The sequence below is a fragment of the Haliotis cracherodii genome, unplaced genomic scaffold (genome assembly GCF_022045235.1).
Source record: "Haliotis cracherodii isolate W230 unplaced genomic scaffold, xgHalCrac1.p SCAF_8, whole genome shotgun sequence".
Classification (NCBI taxonomy): domain Eukaryota; kingdom Metazoa; phylum Mollusca; class Gastropoda; order Lepetellida; family Haliotidae; genus Haliotis; species Haliotis cracherodii.
Genome location: NW_027266341.1, coordinates 20,147,250 through 20,167,042, shown reverse-complemented (window position 1 = coordinate 20,167,042; position 19,793 = coordinate 20,147,250). Strand labels below are relative to the sequence as shown.

The 19,793-nt window shown below is 39.9% G+C and overlaps 2 protein-coding genes across 2 annotated transcripts in view; one reads left to right on the top strand and one right to left on the bottom strand.

The window, feature by feature from the left end:
- Window positions 1-15,346, bottom strand: part of LOC139449833 (tripartite motif-containing protein 2-like) — a 70,555-nt gene extending 55,209 nt beyond the window's left edge. Inside the window, exon 1 of the mRNA XM_071231384.1 lies at window positions 15,197-15,346. The gene's annotated coding sequence lies outside the window, so the exon portion shown is untranslated. The remainder of the gene's footprint in view (window positions 1-15,196) is intronic.
- LOC139450841 (uncharacterized) lies at window positions 2,404-18,751 on the top strand. Its single transcript, XM_071232676.1, has 3 exons — window positions 2,404-2,451; window positions 10,180-10,190; window positions 18,376-18,751. The coding sequence occupies exons 1-3, from the start codon at window positions 2,404-2,406 to the stop codon at window positions 18,749-18,751; spliced, it is 435 nt and encodes a 144-aa protein (XP_071088777.1).
- Window positions 18,752-19,793: the final 1,042 nt, after the last annotated feature.

The following is a 19,793-nucleotide window of genomic DNA, read 5'->3' as shown; positions in this document are numbered from 1 at the left end:
GTGTGGATGGGTGGATGGGTAGGTGGATGGGTGGATGGGTGTGTGGATGGGTGGATGGGTAGGTGGATGGGTGGATGGGTGTGTGGATGGGTGGATGGGTGTGTGGATGGGTGGATGGGTAGGTGGATGGGTGTGTGGATGAGTGGATGGGTGTGTGGATGGGTGGATGTGTGTGTGGATGGGTAGGTGGATGGGTGGATGGGTGTGTGGATGGGTGGATGGGTAGGTGGATGGGTGGATGGGTAGGTGGATGGGTGGATGGGTGTGTGGATGGGTGGATGGGTAGGTGGATGGGTGTGTGGATGAGTGGATGGGTGTGTGGATGGGTGGATGTGTGTGTGGATAGGTGAGTGGATGAGTGGATGGGTAGGTGGATGAGTGGATGGGTAGGTGGATGGGTAGGTGGATGGGTGTGTGGATGGGTTGATGGGTGGATGGGTAGGTGGATGGGTGTGTGGATGGGTGAGTGGATGGGTGGATGGGTGTATGGATGGGTGGATGGGTAGGTGGATGGGTGTGTGGATGGGTGTGTGGATGGGTTGATGGATGGATGGGTAGGTGGATGGGGGTGTGGATGGGTGAGTGGATGGGTGGATGGGTGTGTGGATGGGTTGATGGGTGGATGGGTTGATGGGTGGATGGGTGTGTGGATGGGTTGATGGGTGGATGGGTGTGTGGATGGGTTGATGGGTGGATGGGTGTGTGGATGGGTTGATGGGTGGATGGGTTGATGGGTTGATGGGTTGATGGGTTGATGGGTGGATGGGTGTGTGGATGGGTTGATGGGTGGATGGGTTGATGGGTGGATGGGTAGGTGGATGGGTGAGTGGATGGGTGGATGGGTGAGTGGATGGGTGGATGGGTGTGTGGATGGGTGGATGGGTAGGTGGATGGGTAGGTGAATGGGAAGGTGGATGGGTAGGTGGATGGGTGAGTGGATGGGTGGATGGGTGTGTGGATGGGTGGATGGGTAGGTGGATGGGTGAGTGGATGGGTGGATGGGGGTGTGGATGGGTGAGTGGATGGGTGGATGGGTGAGTGGATGGGTGGATGGGTGTGTGGATGGGTGTGTGGATGGGTTGATGGGTGGATGGGTGAGTGGATGGGTGGATGGGGGTGTGGATGGGTGCATGGATGGATGGGTAGGTGGATGGGTGGATGGTAGAGTGGATGGTAGAGTGTATGGGTGGATGGTTGGATGGGTGAGTGGATGGATGGATGGATGGATGGATGGATGGATGGATTGATGGATGGGTAGGTGAGTGGATGGGTGGATGGATCATTTGGAGGGGTAGATGAGGGGATGGGTAGATGGATGGGTTGATGGATGGATGGATGTATTGGTGGGTGGGCAGTGTCCCGTTGGGGTACCCACAGACAATGACAGGTAATATATAAGTATAATGGCATGTCAGCAGGAAATCCTTTCAGAAATTTGGATAGAAAATAAAAATTACATTTACATACAATCTGTCATAAACTTGATTTTCAGGAATATTCGATAGGGCTCTCCCCATACACTTTGTTGCCATATATATTGACAGTGATATTGTTAGAGGATACACTGCAGGGTGCTTGAAAACACATCCAATAGAAAGGCAAACATGGCAAAAAAGATAAGGAACTACAAATTCTGAAAAGGTTATTAATCCATAACAAGGGCACAAATAGACTTTCACTTTCCCACAAATAAAATCAACTTGATAAAATTCACGATTTTAAAATCTCTTGAGTCCCTAATAATGAGTTACAGATCGTACAACTCTACTCAACTAACCACTAGGCTACCCGACCGCCCCATTTATGAATAAATGGCCACTTCAATAAAGCATATGATTCCTTTGGACACCAATCTGATCCGATGTCGGGAATCGAACCCAGGTCTTCGGCATGACGAGGGAACGCTTTGACCACTTGGGTACCCCACCGCCCCCACAGGCCATGTAACATGTCATACTACACAAAAGAAGAACATCTGGTATTTTCATATAACCAGAGTTAATCTGTCATGTCATGGCAGATTACATACAGTAGTAAGAAAGGATCGGGTCTTCTTTAGGTTCTTTTGAGTACATGTGGTATAATTGCAAATCATTTTGTACCCATACATGTCCTCATGATATAAAATATCAAGGCATGAAGCTCAACTCTGTTCCAACACTACATCAATCATTACAGTCCTATAAGCAGACATTTCAAAAGTGCTGACTAATCATATTCCAGCTTGCAGTCTCTATGAAAGTCCTACCCTTGCATCATGAAACAGCATACCTTTGTATCTCAAGCCCAATCTGTTACAGTTTACAACATAATGACAAACATAAATATGATCGTTGTTATGGTAACATTACGGAAAGAAATATCGTCAAATACCTCCAACACTCCACAACAGTGGTGACCTCCATGGCGCAGATCAAGACTACGTCCATATCCTTCAACAGCCTGGCTCGAGTAATTCTTCAATCTGTCAATCTACCTCTGGTCTTATCTAAAACTGATATTTTCCCACAAAGAATAATACCTATGACCCACTTTGGTCATTTGAGTTAGATAAGATATATCCCCAAGGCACTATCTTGCCCAATAAGTCACAAGATGATATTGATCTGAGTGCAACAAGAAAATACTTTAAAGAGTTATCATAATTGGACAGCAAGATCAAAGTGGAGATAAAGGTCCCAAGAACATAAAAATATATAAAAAGTCCATAAGCTCCACCAAGGTTGAACTCAATGTATATGCCAGTGTGAAGGGCAATAACTTCTATATCTGACCAATGGCTATCAGAAGTTGGTGTTTAATTGGCAGTGGAGGAGAATGCAATGGTATAGCACTGCCTGGCGCTGGACAATCTCTATGGAATAGGAACTATGTGGGATGTTGGGGAATGGCAACCCACTTGGAAGGCTTCCAGATGATAATGTTGCCACCAGTAGCTTATAGCGCCATTAGAGCCTGCATGGTCAACATGAGTAGGAAATGAACTTCTGTACACCATATTATAGATACCAATATTTGTCAACGCAAAATGTATCCTATTCAAAACAAATAATCTGTAATTTCATATTTATATAATTATATTTTTCTTACAACTGAACAAAAATGTCTTATTAATAACAAACTTGACCTATATCTATATGTGATATTCCACAATTTTCTCTTATCTAGGCCTCCCAAACATTGACAGGATATCAAACACGGAAATAATTACAGTCACTCAGAAGTTAATTTAATATGTAATGAATCTGAAATGAATTAAATTAGAAGAAATTGAAATAGAATACATTTTACATTTTAGCAAAAAGGAAATGTTTCTAATTTCAGCAAGTAGAGCTTTATGACCATTACAAATATTTCTGACCTGTGAAAGCTGTAAATGTGAGTGAGTGAATGTTGTTTTCTGGCAGCAATATATTCAGTAATATCAAGGTTACAACATTCAAGGCCTGAGTAAAACTTTAAAAACGTGTTGTGGTTGACGTATCAGTGACCAAAATGATGTCTGATGCAATTCCCTATTCCCTATACTTGTACCATATGATTTTTTTCAGGTGAACATTTGACTTGCCTTTGCATGTGTGTATGATGGATGACACTGGTTGGATAGCATACACTCACCTTTTCAAGAACACCTGGTATAATCTCTGACTGATAGTGATTCATAAAGTAATTAATAGAATCATACAATTGATTCTGGTTTTAGCAGAGATTTTTCATAATCCTGGAAATGGTATTGAGGTTTTATTTATTATAAATAAGTTGCTCATACAACTAGCATTATGTTATGAGGATCTAGATCCCTCTCCGAGGTCAGGTAATATATCCTGAACAACTACCATCATATTCAGTGTCTGTCTCGGGGAGATATCTGTCCAAGGCTGTTGGAGGAGTGGGGTAGTGGGTGGAATGGGGTTGAACCTTGTGTTCAAGATTAGTGCACTTATATAGTGACATGATGCAGAGTGTGTGTGTGTGTCTGCTTGTATAAGTGGACGAATGCCGGTTTTTAAAAACAGTTGCCTTGCTTTGATGATGTATATCTCTTACACACAATATTACTGACAACGCATTTCTTTATATCACACACATATCATTAGATCTCATGAAGATGATGGGTAAGCAAATCATGAGCAATTTTAGATTTTGTAGTGATGTTCATTAAGCATGTTTACATAACACAGTGAGTGAGTGAGTGAGTGGGCGAGCGAGTTTAACACCACTTTTAATAGTATTCCAGTCATGTCTTGGGATGTCAGCTTAATGTGGGAGGACTTTTACCACTTTGGGGAAACCCAAGAGCATGAACCTGTCCCAGTATTATATCACCACTGAACCTGTCCCAGTATTATCTCACCACTGAACCTGTCCCAGTATTATCTCACCACTGAACCTGTCGCAGTATTATCTCACCACTGAACCTGTCCAAGTATTATCTCAACACTGAACCTGTCCCAGTATTATCTCAACACTGAACCTGTCCCAGTATCATCTCACCACTGAACCTGTCCCAGTATTATATCACCACTGAACCTGTCCCAGTATTATCTCAACACTGAACCTGTCCCAGTATTATCTCAACACTGAACCTGTCCCAGTATTATCCCAACACTGAACCTGTCCCAGTATTATCTCAACACTGAACCTGTCCCAGTATTATCTCACCAGTGTAGAATTCAGCAACCCATGCTTGTCGTAAGAGGGGACTAACGGGATCGGGTGGTCAGGCTCGCTGACTTGGTTGATGCATGTCTTCATAACCAACTGCGTGAATCAATGCTCATGACATCAATCACTGGATTGTATGGTCCAGACTCAATTATTTACAGACCGCCATCATATACAGGAAACTATGGTTATAAGAAACTCAAAGGGACCACCAAATTGATGTTTGTTATAACTGTAGTTTGTTGTAAGCATATATACAGCAAATGGCTGGGATATAGATACCAGTTTGTTCTATCTGTCAGTTCATTATTGAGTGAGGGAGTGAGGGAGTATGTTTTTAAGCCACTTTTAGCAATATTCCAGCAATATCATGGCGGGGGACACCAGAAATGGGCTTCACACATTGTACCCATGTGACACGCGAACGCTTTAACCACTAGGCTACCCGACTGCCCCTTGTGTTCATTATTACAACATAGCATTAACTGTAGCTGCTATATTCACAGCTCCAAACAACTTTCTGAGCAATTTAGTTTTTACTCTAGGGTTTCGATTTAATTGGGTTATTACATTTTTCATTGGGTTACCAATATTTTTTCACTCATCTAGTTATCACTGGATTGGCTTTTTTCCAAAATTAGTGAACATTTTAAGATTTTAAAAAAATGAAATGTTTTTAATGTATATACCGTTCTAAATATATAGGCTTGACTCGGAAAGTAAATTAGCTTGTATTTGTGTCTCGGAAATTAACTCCTTTGTATGCAGGCTGGAAAAGCTTCACTGGGTATTTACACGTGCTGTTTTGATACATTTGAGTTATTTCATTTAATGCAGTAATTTACTTAACAGTAAGGGCATATTTCCATAATCTCAGCAGCTGGAAACACCCAAACTTTACACTCCAAAGGTGGTCAGCAGTGCCCGTCAGCAGCCCTTACATCCTGCCAATTCTAAGTTGAATTTCTACTAATAACAAGCTTGGGTAATGGTCTGGAATCGCCTCATCAACCTGAATTCCAGCTAATACAATGAGTATGATTTAACCTATTCATTATTGTTCCTGTGTAGCTACCATCAACAATTTTATTACGCAGACCTAACAGAGTTGTAATGGCAGCTGAAGGTGACTTTAGACTGGCACTGCTCCTACACAGGCTCTTTATACTAACAGGCTGACTAAACCCAACACACTCTGGAGATCAACTCAGTCCAAGTCAGTTGATTTACTTTACAATAATACAGTCTTGGTAAAATCAATGAGGCCGTCTGGTCAGATCAGAGAGTTTGGCCAGAGGAATGGGGTAACCTGTGCTGAGGGCAGCCTGATTCGATAGTCCCAAACTCAAATATTTCCAAACTCAAATACCGTATTCGACGTAATAAGCGCCCTGCCCTAATAAGCGCCCACAGCGATATTTGCTAATATATTGGCTGGTGAACAGTCTCAGTTGGCATCTCTTCCAATTGATCAATGTACACAAGACGTATTTATTCGTGTATGATACACACTCGTGTGTTATATGCACCCATAATTATGGGTAATTCAATTCTGGAAAAATATATCTGTCGTGTATAATCCGCACAGACTTTTTTTTGTGTGTCATTCAGGGTGTCAGCATAAACCACAAAATTTACAATCTTTCAACTCTGGGTTTTTTTCACCAAAATTCTATTAAGAGCTCCCTATTTCTAATTTTAAGAGCGCCCTGGGTGCTTATTACATTGAATACGGTAATAGACTTATTCCACCCTCTCCATGTGTACCCTCATCAGGGTATTGGCTTTCAGTCACAGATCATGTGGGTAAGATGTTCTGTATTGGTCCCGACATAAAGACTGTTCATAGCGTCTGTGCTTGGTGCTATCGCAAAGGGTAGCAATACTAATCGATGATTCCAACCAATCTTTTTCTAATGCCACACAAATAGCTTAATCATGAAATTTTATCTGGGAAATGAAGGATTAACTGTGCAGAACAAAAATGCGCTGTGTTAGCAGTTTTTTCCCTGAAGTGACATCTTATCTTGAAAGCTGGTGTCCACACTGTAATCAGCAATACTCCAGCTGTGAGTGAACATGTTGGCCTTGCAGTCAGCAACATTCCAGTTATATTACAGCTGTGAGTGAACATGTGGGCCTTGCAGTCAGCAAAAATCCAGTTATATTACAGCTGTGAGTGAACATGTGGGCCTTGAAGTCAGCAACAATCCAGCTATATTACAGCTGTGAGTGAACATGTGGGCCTTGAAGTCAGCAACAATCCAGCTATATTACAGCTGTGAGTGAACATGTGGGCCTTGAAGTCATCAACAATCCAGCTATATTACAGCTGTGAGTGAACATGTGGGCCTTGCAGTCATCAACAATCCAGCTATATTACAGCTGTGAGTGAAGATGTGGGCCTTGTGGTCAGCAGCAATCCAACCATATTACAGCTGTGAGTGAACATGTGGGCCTTGAACTCAGCAACAATCCAGCTATATTACGACTGTGAGTGAAGAAGTGGGCCTTGCAGTCATCAACAATCCAGCTATATTACAGCTGTGAGTGAACATGTGGGCCTTGTCGTCAGCAACAATCCAACCATATTACAGGTGTGAGTGAACATCTGGGCCTTGCAGTCAGCAACAATCCAGCTATATTACAGCTGTGAGTGAACATGTGGGCCTTGCAGTCAGCAACAATCCAGCTATATTACAGCTGTGAGTGAACATGTGGGCCTTGAAGTCAGCAACAATCCAGCTATATTACAGCTGTGAGTGAACATGTGGGCCTTGAAGTCAGCAACAATCCAGCTATATTACAGCTGTGAGTGAACATGTGGGCCTTGAAGTCAGCAACAATCCAGCTATATTATGACTGTGAGTGAAGAAGTGGGCCTTGCAGTCATCAACAATCCAGCTATATTACAGCTGTGAGTGAACATGTGGGCCTTGTCGTCAAAAACAATCCAACCATATTACAGCTGTGAGTGAACATCTGGGCCTTGCAGTCAGCAACAATCCAGCTATATTACAGCTGTGAGTGAACATGTGGGCCTTGCAGTCAGCAACAATCCAGCTATATTACAGCTGTGAGTGAACATGTGGGCCTTGAAGTCAGCAACAATCCAGCTATATTACAGCTGTAGGTGAACATATGGGCCTTGAAGTCATCAACAATCCAGCTATATTACAGCTGTGAGTGAAGAAGTGGGCCTTGCAGTCAGCAACAATCCAGCTATATTACAGCTGTGAGTGAACATGTGGGCTTTCAGCAACAATCCAGCTATATTACAGCTGTGAGTTAATTTTACATGTGCATGTAAATAATATCTTGCATTGTGGCCGGTGGCCTTGAAATAAACTTTCTTGGCCTTGTATTCATTTTAGTCTAAGCTTCATTTCATAGGTAAGGATAACATAGGGGTGAACAACTTCTTCATCACGTGATGAAGGAGTAAGCATATACTCTGAAACGTTGTGTTCCTCATAATAAAGAAGTTGACATTCATATATTCTCTTCCTAACTTCTTTATTAAAATTAGGAGAGATTTTTTGGTGTAGGTTCAAACACCATTATCAAGCAAATGTTAGAACCTACACCAAAACATCACTCCTATTTGTAAAGAAGTTGTCCATCCATACATCTTATCCTTACTTAGTACTCCAATTTCTAAATGCCTCACAAAGATGTTACTTCATTTCAGAGTTAACATGGTTAAATCAAATGAACATATGAGAGCCAATAAAAAAATGTGCTTACATGTCATATATCCACAATATGCAACTACTTTGAAGAAAATTTGGAAAGGCATCATTAGACATTTCTTCCAAACTTTGGATGTTTCAGAAACAATGATGGCATTCTGAGGATAGTCAGACACAGAGCTGGTTACATTGTGTGACAACATACCTGTTTTCCACTGATAAGTAAAGAAAGTTAATCTTCAGTCTCCCTTCATGTTACAAGTCTCCAACATTGCAGATAACTATGTCCCTGACATTACAAAACAGAATTATTAATGAATGTTTGGGGCTGATAGTAGGACAGAGTGGTCTAAATACCATGAATAAATAGTAAGCCAACTGTAAATAATGATTACAAGGCCTGAAAAGGGACCAAGTATTATTCCATGCTTCATCATATCGTATTCAATGCCTGGACAATACGTGAAGTGGGCAATAGATCAAGGTGGTCAGCTCTATGGTCAGTGGGTAATTTATGACAATATTATCACACTTGTTTGTGTGCAAAGGTCATAAAGAATAATTACCCTTTGCCTTGCACGATGTAAGGGGAGTCAAGGGGCACTGACTGATAAGTTCCTGGTAATGGTGGAATATATTCTATGGACTCTGTAAAGGCTTCTTGACAACAATGATATGCAGGATTGGTCAATTCTGACCATGGGTTCTCTCCATGCTGGTCACACATCTGGTCAATTCAAGCTGGGTGCTTAGAGTTGGTCAAGTATTCTGGTCAACTGGACAAATGCATTTATCAGAACATAACTAGAGGTACCAGTGGATATTTATGTTTCTTAAATATATAACAACAACAACAATAACAATAATAATAACGGATCAGTGTGCACTCCATTTTCTTTCTCAGCTTCCTGGGAGGTATACAACCCAAACTGCTTGTGAGGTGATAGAAGGTTAACAGTCACATTACCATCTCATGTCAGTCTCCTTCATTTGACACTTTAACAGAACAGAGGCTGATTACTACTGACATAAAACTGTGTGATAAGTTGACAAAAGTCTGATGTTTTGCGGTCTGAACATTCTCTGTAGAACCAGTGACATTTCTGGAGCACTTGTCCATTTGAACAAATACATTTGTGGAACTATGATGCTGATTGTGTTGATTATGCGTGTGTGTTGTGTGTGTGTGTGGTTAGTTGTACCAGTCTGGACTGATGCCAATTTATAGTGCTAGCCCACTGAGATACCATGCCGCAGTTTAACATGAATACCCCACTCAGACAAAGTATATTGAGCCGACCAGCCCCTTAATGCTGAGCGCCAGACAGGGTGACAACAAGTACCATCTTTTGACATTTTTGGGTATGACACGGACGGGGATCAAACCCCGGGCCTTCTGCTCTCCGGGCAGACGCTCTACCACTAGACCACGGAGACAGTCTAAATTACAAAGGTTCTTGGGCCCAGACAATGACTCTGGTTATCCTACAGCACATTTTCCGCTTGTATCCTTAATAAAGCAACACCACCAGTTGTTCGCCTCGCTGATCACTAACTTGTTCCAATGCCTGGTCAACTCAGATAAACCTAATGTCCTCACATGGCTCAATATGTTTATCACTGATTGGCCATTTCCGGCAATCAACTGACCAATCATGGCTATTTACACTCATCAAGCATGGCATTTCCCCTCCACTGGGACCTAGTGGGCTGGATGATTCAGCAGCTGGTGGCAATACAAGCTAGATTACACTGTATGGTGCTGTATGTACAGATCTTGCAACATTGGTTTCTGTATAAAACCATGCCATTTTTTCTTCAGATGAACCTGCTGTAAGTTTTGAAAAAATACAAAAAATACATAGATACCAGAAGTTAGACACTGAGTTATCTCCCTTGTTCACATACTACCGGTAGTTTGCATCCTTGACAACTCAATAACTTCTTTTAAATTCTTCTGTCACTAAAATGTAACTGCTTCTGTCAACTCAACATCAAAAGTCATTCATGTTGACAGTCATTACATGGAATTGCTGTTGAAACTAAACCCAAATATTGTGATGAAAAATAAGAATATTTCTTTAACATAAAAAGGTGCCTTCTCTTCAATTTGACCTAGTAAGTGAGTTGACTTCACGCTGCTTCCAGCAATATCATGGCAGGAGATCTTCACTGATAAACATTCCATAAACATGTACATAAAGTTCAATTTCCGAAAATAAAAAATATCCCTATCAAAAGTGTAGTTTAAAATGTTATGGCATCATTTGGATCTAGTCCTTTTCAAAACAAATTAAAATGGTAATTTGAAATATCTTCAAAGAAAGCTGATAATGCAACTAATAATTTCATCAAAAGGAACCAGATGTTCATTCAAGAATAAACTGTGAAAGTTACTAAATCTTGTCCTTTTTTTTCACCCCTTAAAACAATTCGCAAACAGAAAGAAATTTAAAGTTATTTTCCCCAGACAAATAGTATGGTTCTACTTCCTATCAAGTCTCAAAACTGTAATCCATTTCATTCTTTACACAGCGTATGCAAGGAATCCCCTCTGCAAGAAAAACCTCTGTCAATACATTTCTTATTGATGTGCACCTCTAGCTTTCTACAGTTTTTCTTTGAAAAATCAATACCAGAACATACATGGGGGACCAGAAAACATCTCCTCCGATCTCATTTCACAATCATACACTAACGTTATTAACTCCTAAAGAGCTATGAGTTCATTTATTGCTAATCTATTTCACCATCACATTTGAGGAAATGGCCGATCGTAACTCCTAAATTTTATTGATGTGGTTAATTTCATCATGGTTTCTTATGGTAAAATCAATGAGACCAAGAAATGGTTACTTGGTGTTGAAAGTGTTAAGTAATTGTAACTAATGCATTTCTATAGATTTGTCGACCTTGATCAAGCTAAGATTTTCTCCCACACGTCGTAGATTGGGGATTGTTATTGAACATGCTCATGAAATCCTTTCCGATCATATGAAGCTGCCCTATTTGATCTACATAAATCTCTAGCGTTGAATCTTGGTCTCATGGAGCTCACTATCATTAAGGAGAAACAAGCCACTATGGCATAATACTGCTGGAGAGCAGAACAAATGATTGGCTGAGCATGGTATGTGCCTGACACAAGAGGGACACTGAATACTGCATCAGTTAATTGACGAAATGACCTGTTGCAGCTGATTTTCTGTGGAGACTTCAATGCCATAACCAATGATAAAAGGCACATCAAAAGACTTGAAATGAAGAAATAATGGGGTTTTCAGACAATTGAAAAATGAACAATATCAAAGTAAATCTGAATCTATTTTAAATAAGGTGATTATTTTTTTCCATTTTGTCCAATTCAGAATTTCTATGTGATTTAATGAAACCCCATTACTTGTATGGGTATCTATATCATGCATGGAGACACACGCACACAAAGAGCATTACTCTGTCAGCATTCAGAAACTTGTTCATCTGGAATTCTGATTTGATTATTTACAGACCACCATCATACAGTTTAGGACTGGGATGGGTAACTCGGGTACTCAGGTCGGGTGGGTACTAAGTATGACCCGGGTACTTACAAGACTACCCGGACGCGTGGTTAGTCATGTGATATACTGTTTAATGCCAAAAGGTATCTAAACCTCTATGTTTAAACTACAAGTCACTATTGTCCGCAGTTCTTCATGACTACTACGCCCATTCCTTCTGACTTTTATATGTTTGAATAAAAATATAACTTCGGTCAATTTCAGTGTATACACCAGATCGTTTCATACATGTAAATGAACACTTTTTACCAGAGTTACGATCGAACTTTTTCCAATCGGACAGTTTGTACCTACCTCTTGAGACCTACAGCGGGTACCCGGATAGGGTAGGGTAATAGAGGGGTGGGTACCCGGGTAGTAAATTTGGACTCGTCCCAGCCCTAATACAGTTGAAATATTACTGAGTGAGGCATTAATAAAAAACAAGAAAAACCAGAAAAATACAAGGGAGATAGGGTCACTCACAGGTAATAGCCTAACCCCACTCTGCCAACTGTCAACCAAAACAATTGATTGGCTGAGCATGATATGTCCCTAATTCAAGAGAGATACGGAATATTGCAGCGGTTAATTGACGAAATGATCTGTTGCAGATGATTTTCTGTGGAGACTTCAATGCCATAACCAGTGATAAAAGGCAAATAAATAACTTGAAATGACAACAACAATTTTTTTCCAAAAATTGAGAAATGACGAAGATTAAAGCACGGTTATATAGGTCCGTGATTAAAGTAAATCTGAATCAATTTTAAAAAAGCTTTAATTTAAGTGATAAGTTGTTCTATTTTTTCCCACACATTGGAATTCGCTGTGTGAATATCTGTACTAGATACGTAAGCACACACACAAAGAGCGTTACTCTTGAAGTGTTTTGAAATTGTTCATCTGGACAATTCCGCCATGAACAATACCTTCAGAAGTCAGGTGAGGTGAGGTGAAATGGGGTTTATCGTCACATACTGCACTTTTATAGTGACGTGCATGCACGTGTGTGTGTGTGGCTGCTTGTACTAGTCCAGACTGATGCCGATTTATAGTGCTATCCCACTGAGATACCATGCCGCAGTTTAACATGAATACCCCACTCAGACACAGTATACTGACTCCCAGCCGACAGTCCTTGTTTTAGCCCCTTAATGCCGAGCGCCAGACAGGGTAACAACAAGTACCATATTTTAACATCTTTTGGTATGACATGGCCAGGGATAGAACCCCAGACCTTCCAGTCTCTGGGCAGACGCTCTACCACAAGACCATGGAGGCAGTCCATTCAGAAGTAACAGGAAATCACTGTATTACTTCACCTACTGAACTCTCCATCTTCTGAAGCAACAAAAGGCAGTGAAAAATCTGTTTCAAACGTATTCAATCCAAGTGTTCAGTTACACATGAAGCTGCTGATGATCATGAGCACTTTCGTTATTGAATATTCATGTCGAAGAATCAACAGAGGTTACGTGATCACCGCCAGTGATTCATCTCAACGTCTGAATGGCCACCAGGTTTTACCGATTTCTCCTCAGGTGTAGAGTGACACCTTGTGTCCGCATAATTGGTCTGGGATGACATCATCGTGATCTGACTGCCACAAATGAGTCATTCATCACTATGGTCTCAATCATGCATGGGAAAGGAGAGTACTTGTTGCTTCCTTCTCCGCCACCATATTGATTATCTGTCTGACGCAGACAAACGAACATATTGTTACTATGTTGGCTAAATGAACTCAGACTTAGGTTCTATATGGGTTCTTCCAAAAATACAACATCATTTATTCTTGCTGCAATTTAAATATGGGTTTGAATCCCAGATTTTTCCCAAATAATCAAGACTACATCAAACAGTCTAGTGACTGATATTGTGAGCAACTGTCCACGCCATCAGGGTACAGTGACGCGCAATCAACCATGTCAACTGTTAAGTGTTGGCTTCCATTTGTCCATTGCTATCAACGATCAGCGCTAATTAACCGTTGACTTCCCTAGTTATGTTTCCACCTTTGTTATCTTAATACTTTTGTTGTTCTTACGTGTACATATATATTCTCTGCTCCCTAGCATTCATTCACCTGATGAAGGAGTAAGTATAAACTCTGAAACGTTGTGTTCATCATAAAAAAGAAGTTGACATCCATAAATTCTCTTCCCTAGAGGTTAATTAATGTGTAGTCATTGCAGTTGGTGTCCTTGCTATATTGTGTCTGTAGATGAGAAGATAAGAGAAGATAAGGCGTCACCCATGATACCAACTCTTTTAACTGGTTTAGTTGAAACTAGAGTGAGTGAGTGAGTATGGTTTTACGCCGCTTTTAGCAATATTCCAGCAATATCACGGCAGGGGACACCAGAAATGGGCCTCACAGTTGAAACTAGACTGACCCAAAGAAAACCTCAGAAGTCTACCAAATTTACAATTAAATGATTTTATATAAATACTGCAAATAACTTAAAATCTTATGTCAAATTGCGTACATTTCAAAAAGAAACATAGTATTTTGAAAGGTAAGAAAATCCAAATGATGGTACAACATACACCAATTTTAAAAAAAAAAACGATAAAAATTTGCATTATTTGGTAAAACAGGCATAGCATTATGAGACCAGACCAGAGTCTAAGGCTTTGGCGCCAGTCATAAATAATCCATCAGCTGAAGTCTACTAGAGGGCATTGTCACTGTGGAGCCATCACAATACTGCCCTGGACTATAATCATGTAATATTTCCCTAGAAACTCGTCACAACATCAGCTCCATTCCCAGGACCTGGGACATTAACACAATGACAAATAGTATCCCTGTGTTCCCCTTGTACAAAAATCAATAATGTCAAAAGTACTAGTGTTCCACGACCCAGACTAAACATACGACAGAGGAAAAATTCAGACACAAAAGTGTTGTCAATACCATGTGAGTAAATCAATAAAATAGAACTTACCATCTTTTGTGTTATTTCATAAACAAAACCAGTTGTGTATTTTTTAACACAACAAACCGAAAGGATAATTAGTTTGGGATAAATTGTCCATCAATCATTGCGCTATCATGTAAAAAATTTAATTGAATATGAAATATTTCAGACAGAATGCAAATGATTTCTCGTAGGATGGAAACAGCAAGTGATGGAGAGATCTTCAAGCAAGCTGCCGCATGTTCAAGATGAGACATCATCTTGTAACGAACGGTTCTTGTAACAGGTGCTTGTTGCATCAAAGACAAGCATGGTAGGTTCGATATACAATCATGACACAGAATTCCAAAAATCTACTCAAGATGCCACCTACCGTATATAAAACTCAGATCGATCTCTTCTCCAGTGTATTTTATCCGTGGGTGCTTCTACCAAGTCCATATTCCATTCTTATCATAGACAGAAAATGTTGCGGCAGTTTCTGGCAGCACCAGACTAAATCATGCACACAGCATGTGCCAATGTCGACACACTACCGGCACAGTCATATATAATTAGAATAATTCATGTTCATACATTATGATAACAATTCTGCATTAACAGGTTCGACTGCTAGCCTGCCCCAAGCCATGTGAAAAAATCAATACTCGCACCACTGTTAGGTCGCAATGTTGCGGTCAAGTTTTGAACATTATCGCGGCAAATTGGGTCTGTGATTCATGGTGGCAAGTAACAGATGAGTATCAGTTTGTGTTGTTTGTAAGACGACAAAGGAACAATCCTTTTAAATTAGAAAATGTGAACATATTGAAATCTGTAACATATGGTGAAAATATTCTGATATTTGTCATTGTCTGAAATGGGTGGAGAAAATTGATTTTACTTTTTAACTTTCAAAGTGTGATCAATAAATTGTGATTATAGAAATGATTTAAACAAAATTATTAATTTTTTTTTTTTAAATAATGCAGTTAATGTGAAATGGGTAAGGAAGGGAATGTGTTAATGAATTTAAATTCTCTTTTTTATGTTCGAACTTATCAGCAAAGAAAAACAATCATCTGAAAGATATTTTATCACTAAACTTCAAACTGCCCTTTTATTATCAATTTTGAATTGTTTGGTTATTAATATATTTTAATTAGAAATCTCATCCATTCTCAAAACAATGATCATGTGTCACAATATCATTCTTTCATAAGAAAAGGTACATCATTGGAGCTGTATAATTCAGAAAAAGTGTTGGAAACTGTAACTTTGAATAATTAAATTTCTGAGATATTGTTTTCATCAGGTCAGTTGTCTTTTCCTGACAATATGAAGAGGTCAAAATAAAAATATATAAATGTGGTTAGGGTATTTTCAAGGTAAATTACAGTGTTTGGTCAGGCAAACCAGCTGGTGAATGGAATTATCAGAGTCATCTTGGCACAATGTCTTTCAAGTCAGCCATGTTAACCACCCAATCCATTATTAATCAATCAACTCTTTACACAAGCACAGGTCAATTGAGGTTAAAAACATTAGAATTACCAAGAACAGGTTTTGAAATAAGAATCCTTTCAATTGTAAAGATAAGGTTTGTTTTTATTAGCACTTCGCAAAATACTGTTCAGATTTGTCAGTTAAATTCAAAATAATTGGGTTAACCATGATATAAATGAAAATAGGTAATAGACTGGCCTGTGTATAAGATATTGATCCCTCAAGATTGAGGTGTTGGACCTTCTGACATGTGACCAGTAACACCTTGACTCATCAGATTGAGTGACAGCTGTCAGTATCATGCGTCACATGTCACAGACTGGACAGGAAATCTTGATTGGATTGGTTTCACTTCACATGAGCAATCAAGGGCATGTAGGCAGCTCCAACACGTTTAATTATATCTACGTTTATATCTACATCTGTTAGAGTCAATGTGTAAAACCACTGAAATTTTTACTTAGACAATTTACAAAATGCACAAATATTTCAGTTATTTTACAAATTGACTCAAAATCTGTCTATTTATGATTTAAACATATTTTCATTCAATAAATGAATCTGGATTGGTAAACGAGTCATCTGACTTATGTTAATACCGCTCCATAGCAAAAGTCTAAATATATCTTTTCATTTTTTGGCTTCTAATCTTAACATAATTAGTCTACCGGTATTGTGATGTTTAAAGCACATTTGAAAGTATTAATAATTGTAAGACAAACTCATTCCGTCAAATAAGTGGACAGATTTGTTCAGTATGTGAGATGACTGAAACATTTACACATTTTGTGAATTGTTCGTTTGTTGTTTTACGCCGCACTCAGCAATATTCCAGCTATATGACGGCGGCCTGTTAAAAATCGTGGACCAGACAATCCAGTGATTGAGATCATGAGCATCGATATGCGCAATTGGGATCGATGACATGTATCAACCAAGTCAGCGAGCCTGACCACCCGATCCCGTTAGTCGCCTTTTACGACAAGCATAGTCGCCTTTTACGGCAGGCATGGGTTGCTGAAGACCTATTCTACCCCGGAATCTTCACAGGTCTTTTGTGAATTGCTTAGGTGAGTCACATTTTACACACTGACTGATTTTACATACTGAGTGTAGCATACATGTATCTGCAGAGGTGGCCCAGTTGTACAAGGCACCACAACTGATTGCCTTGGGCATGTCAGAAACTTGTGATTGTGGGTTCGAATCCTGGTTCACCCCGACTATGTTTCTAGGTTTGTCAGCACCATACCCGTGCTCGTGGTTTCCCCAAAGTGACAAATGTCGGAGACCTGCATCACTTCGGGCTCTCCACTACATACTTGCTGTGATATAACTGGAATACAGTTGAAACAGTGTGAAACTTTATCCAAGTTTGGGAGTGCACCATTTCACACGTGACATCTCGATTTATAATAATCGCTGTTGGATACGGAAATTGTGGAATTAAGGAAATGTTTCAATGGCAACGGAGATTGACTTTACATCATTTGTATCAATCATTTCTATTGCCAATAAAAAGTTTTTTTCTCAGTAAATAAAAAAAAAAATGTTTGACAACTCACATTCTACAGAAGGGCCAAGTTCAATGTTTGGCCAGTTGGTTGTATGTTCTGCATTTGGCATTCCTAGAGGGAGTTAAACAGAAAGCATTCTTCTCATAGCACTTTTGTTTACAAAAAAATATAAAAATACAGTCCTCCCGCTCCCCTCAATTTTGAGAAAAAAAGTGCTCAATCAACATTTAATTTTTTCATGGCAGCCTAACAATTGTTTCATTTTAAACATTTGTTATTGAACATTAATATTTGTGCAGTCATTATTAGTAGCATCTGGCAGTGTTATTTGCATCCTCTGGCATCATTAATGATCTTACATTGACTCTACTTTTTAACTGCCCAGTGCATCTCCATAGTACACAGAAAATATTATTTGTCAATTTGTCAACGTGACATCTGGTGAGTTGTTTATCATTGTTTGCCTGAGATCCATTAGTAATGTAATGAACATTTCCCATTGCACTCATAATAGAGAATATCACTATACTTTCATATTTATCACCACCAGGAAAGTGCAGACTTTCATCAACAGCTGCCTGAGAAGAATCCTCCAGATCCACTGGCCCAACACCATCAGCAACTCAGACCTGTCGCAGCGTACCAACCAACTGCCAACCGAAGATGAGATCCGGCGCAGAAGATGGGGATGGATTGGGCACACCCTGAGGAAGCCAGTCAGTAACATCACCAGACAGGCGCTGTCATGGAACCCCCAGGGAAATCGAAAAAGAGGACGGCCAAGAAACACCTGGCGACAGGACCTCGATGCAAACAGCAAGATGGGACACACCTGGAAACAACTAGAGAGGGCAGCCCAGGACCGAGGACTCTGGCGGACTGTTGTCGGCGGCCTATGCTTCGGGAGGAGCGATGGGCATAACTGACAGCACTTCATATTTTGTAAAATAATATTCTAATGTGTCTGCCGTAATATGTGCCATGGGTGCTTGGAGAGGGGGTGGTGCATACGCATTACAACCATCCACAAATATTAATTTTAGAGATCGAGCGTTAGTGAACAATCATAGAACAAACATCACTTAAACTATAATGTTTTCAACAATAGTTACAAACCAATTTTGGATGATAAAAATTAATATGTGCAGTTGTTATCTCCTCGAAGAGATAGCTTTATATCACCCAAGGGATATCTCCTGTGGAAGCTTAATTCAGGTGATAAAACTTAATGTGTGCAGTTGTTATCTCATAGAACAGATAGCATAATCTCACCCAAGCAATATCGCCTGCATCTTCCCTAGGCAAGAGAGTTAACTGACTATACAAGTTTCCACCCTTGGTATTATGGAGTTACATTTTGGCTGGACTAATGAGTCTATGCATAGTCCAATCAAAATCGTGCACCGAAATATAAATCCGGTTCGTAAACTGTCATGCAGATTTCGGTTGATTGCAGGATTTGCCAAGCATGTGCACGGCCAACTCGTTGTCAGCAGATATTTTCCAAATCTTTTCATGTACTTAATCAAGGTGCTCACGTGATTTGATGCATTTCACAATGTAAAACCTGTTTTATCACAATATATATCTTGATTATCTTGATCGTCCTGACCGGGCGCCACAATTTTGTGTAAAGCAAACGCAAGTGATACGAGAGATGGAATCTGATTGGGCCATAGAAGGGACTTAGAAGGGACATAACTGGTAATAGCCACTGGTGGCGCTAAGATCGAGTCCAGTAATTCCAGCCTAGTTCGACAAGGGTGGAAACTGGACTATTAAAGTCAGTTAACTCTCTTGCCTCAAGAAGATGTATCTCCTGTAGAAGACATTATTGAATGATAAAATTTAATGTCTGCAGTTGTGAAGACCAAGAGAACTATGTCTGACAATAAGTGCTCCGAACATGTTTTGTTTTTGTTTGCTTGTTGTTTAACGCCGCACTCAGCAATTTTCCAGCTATATGAC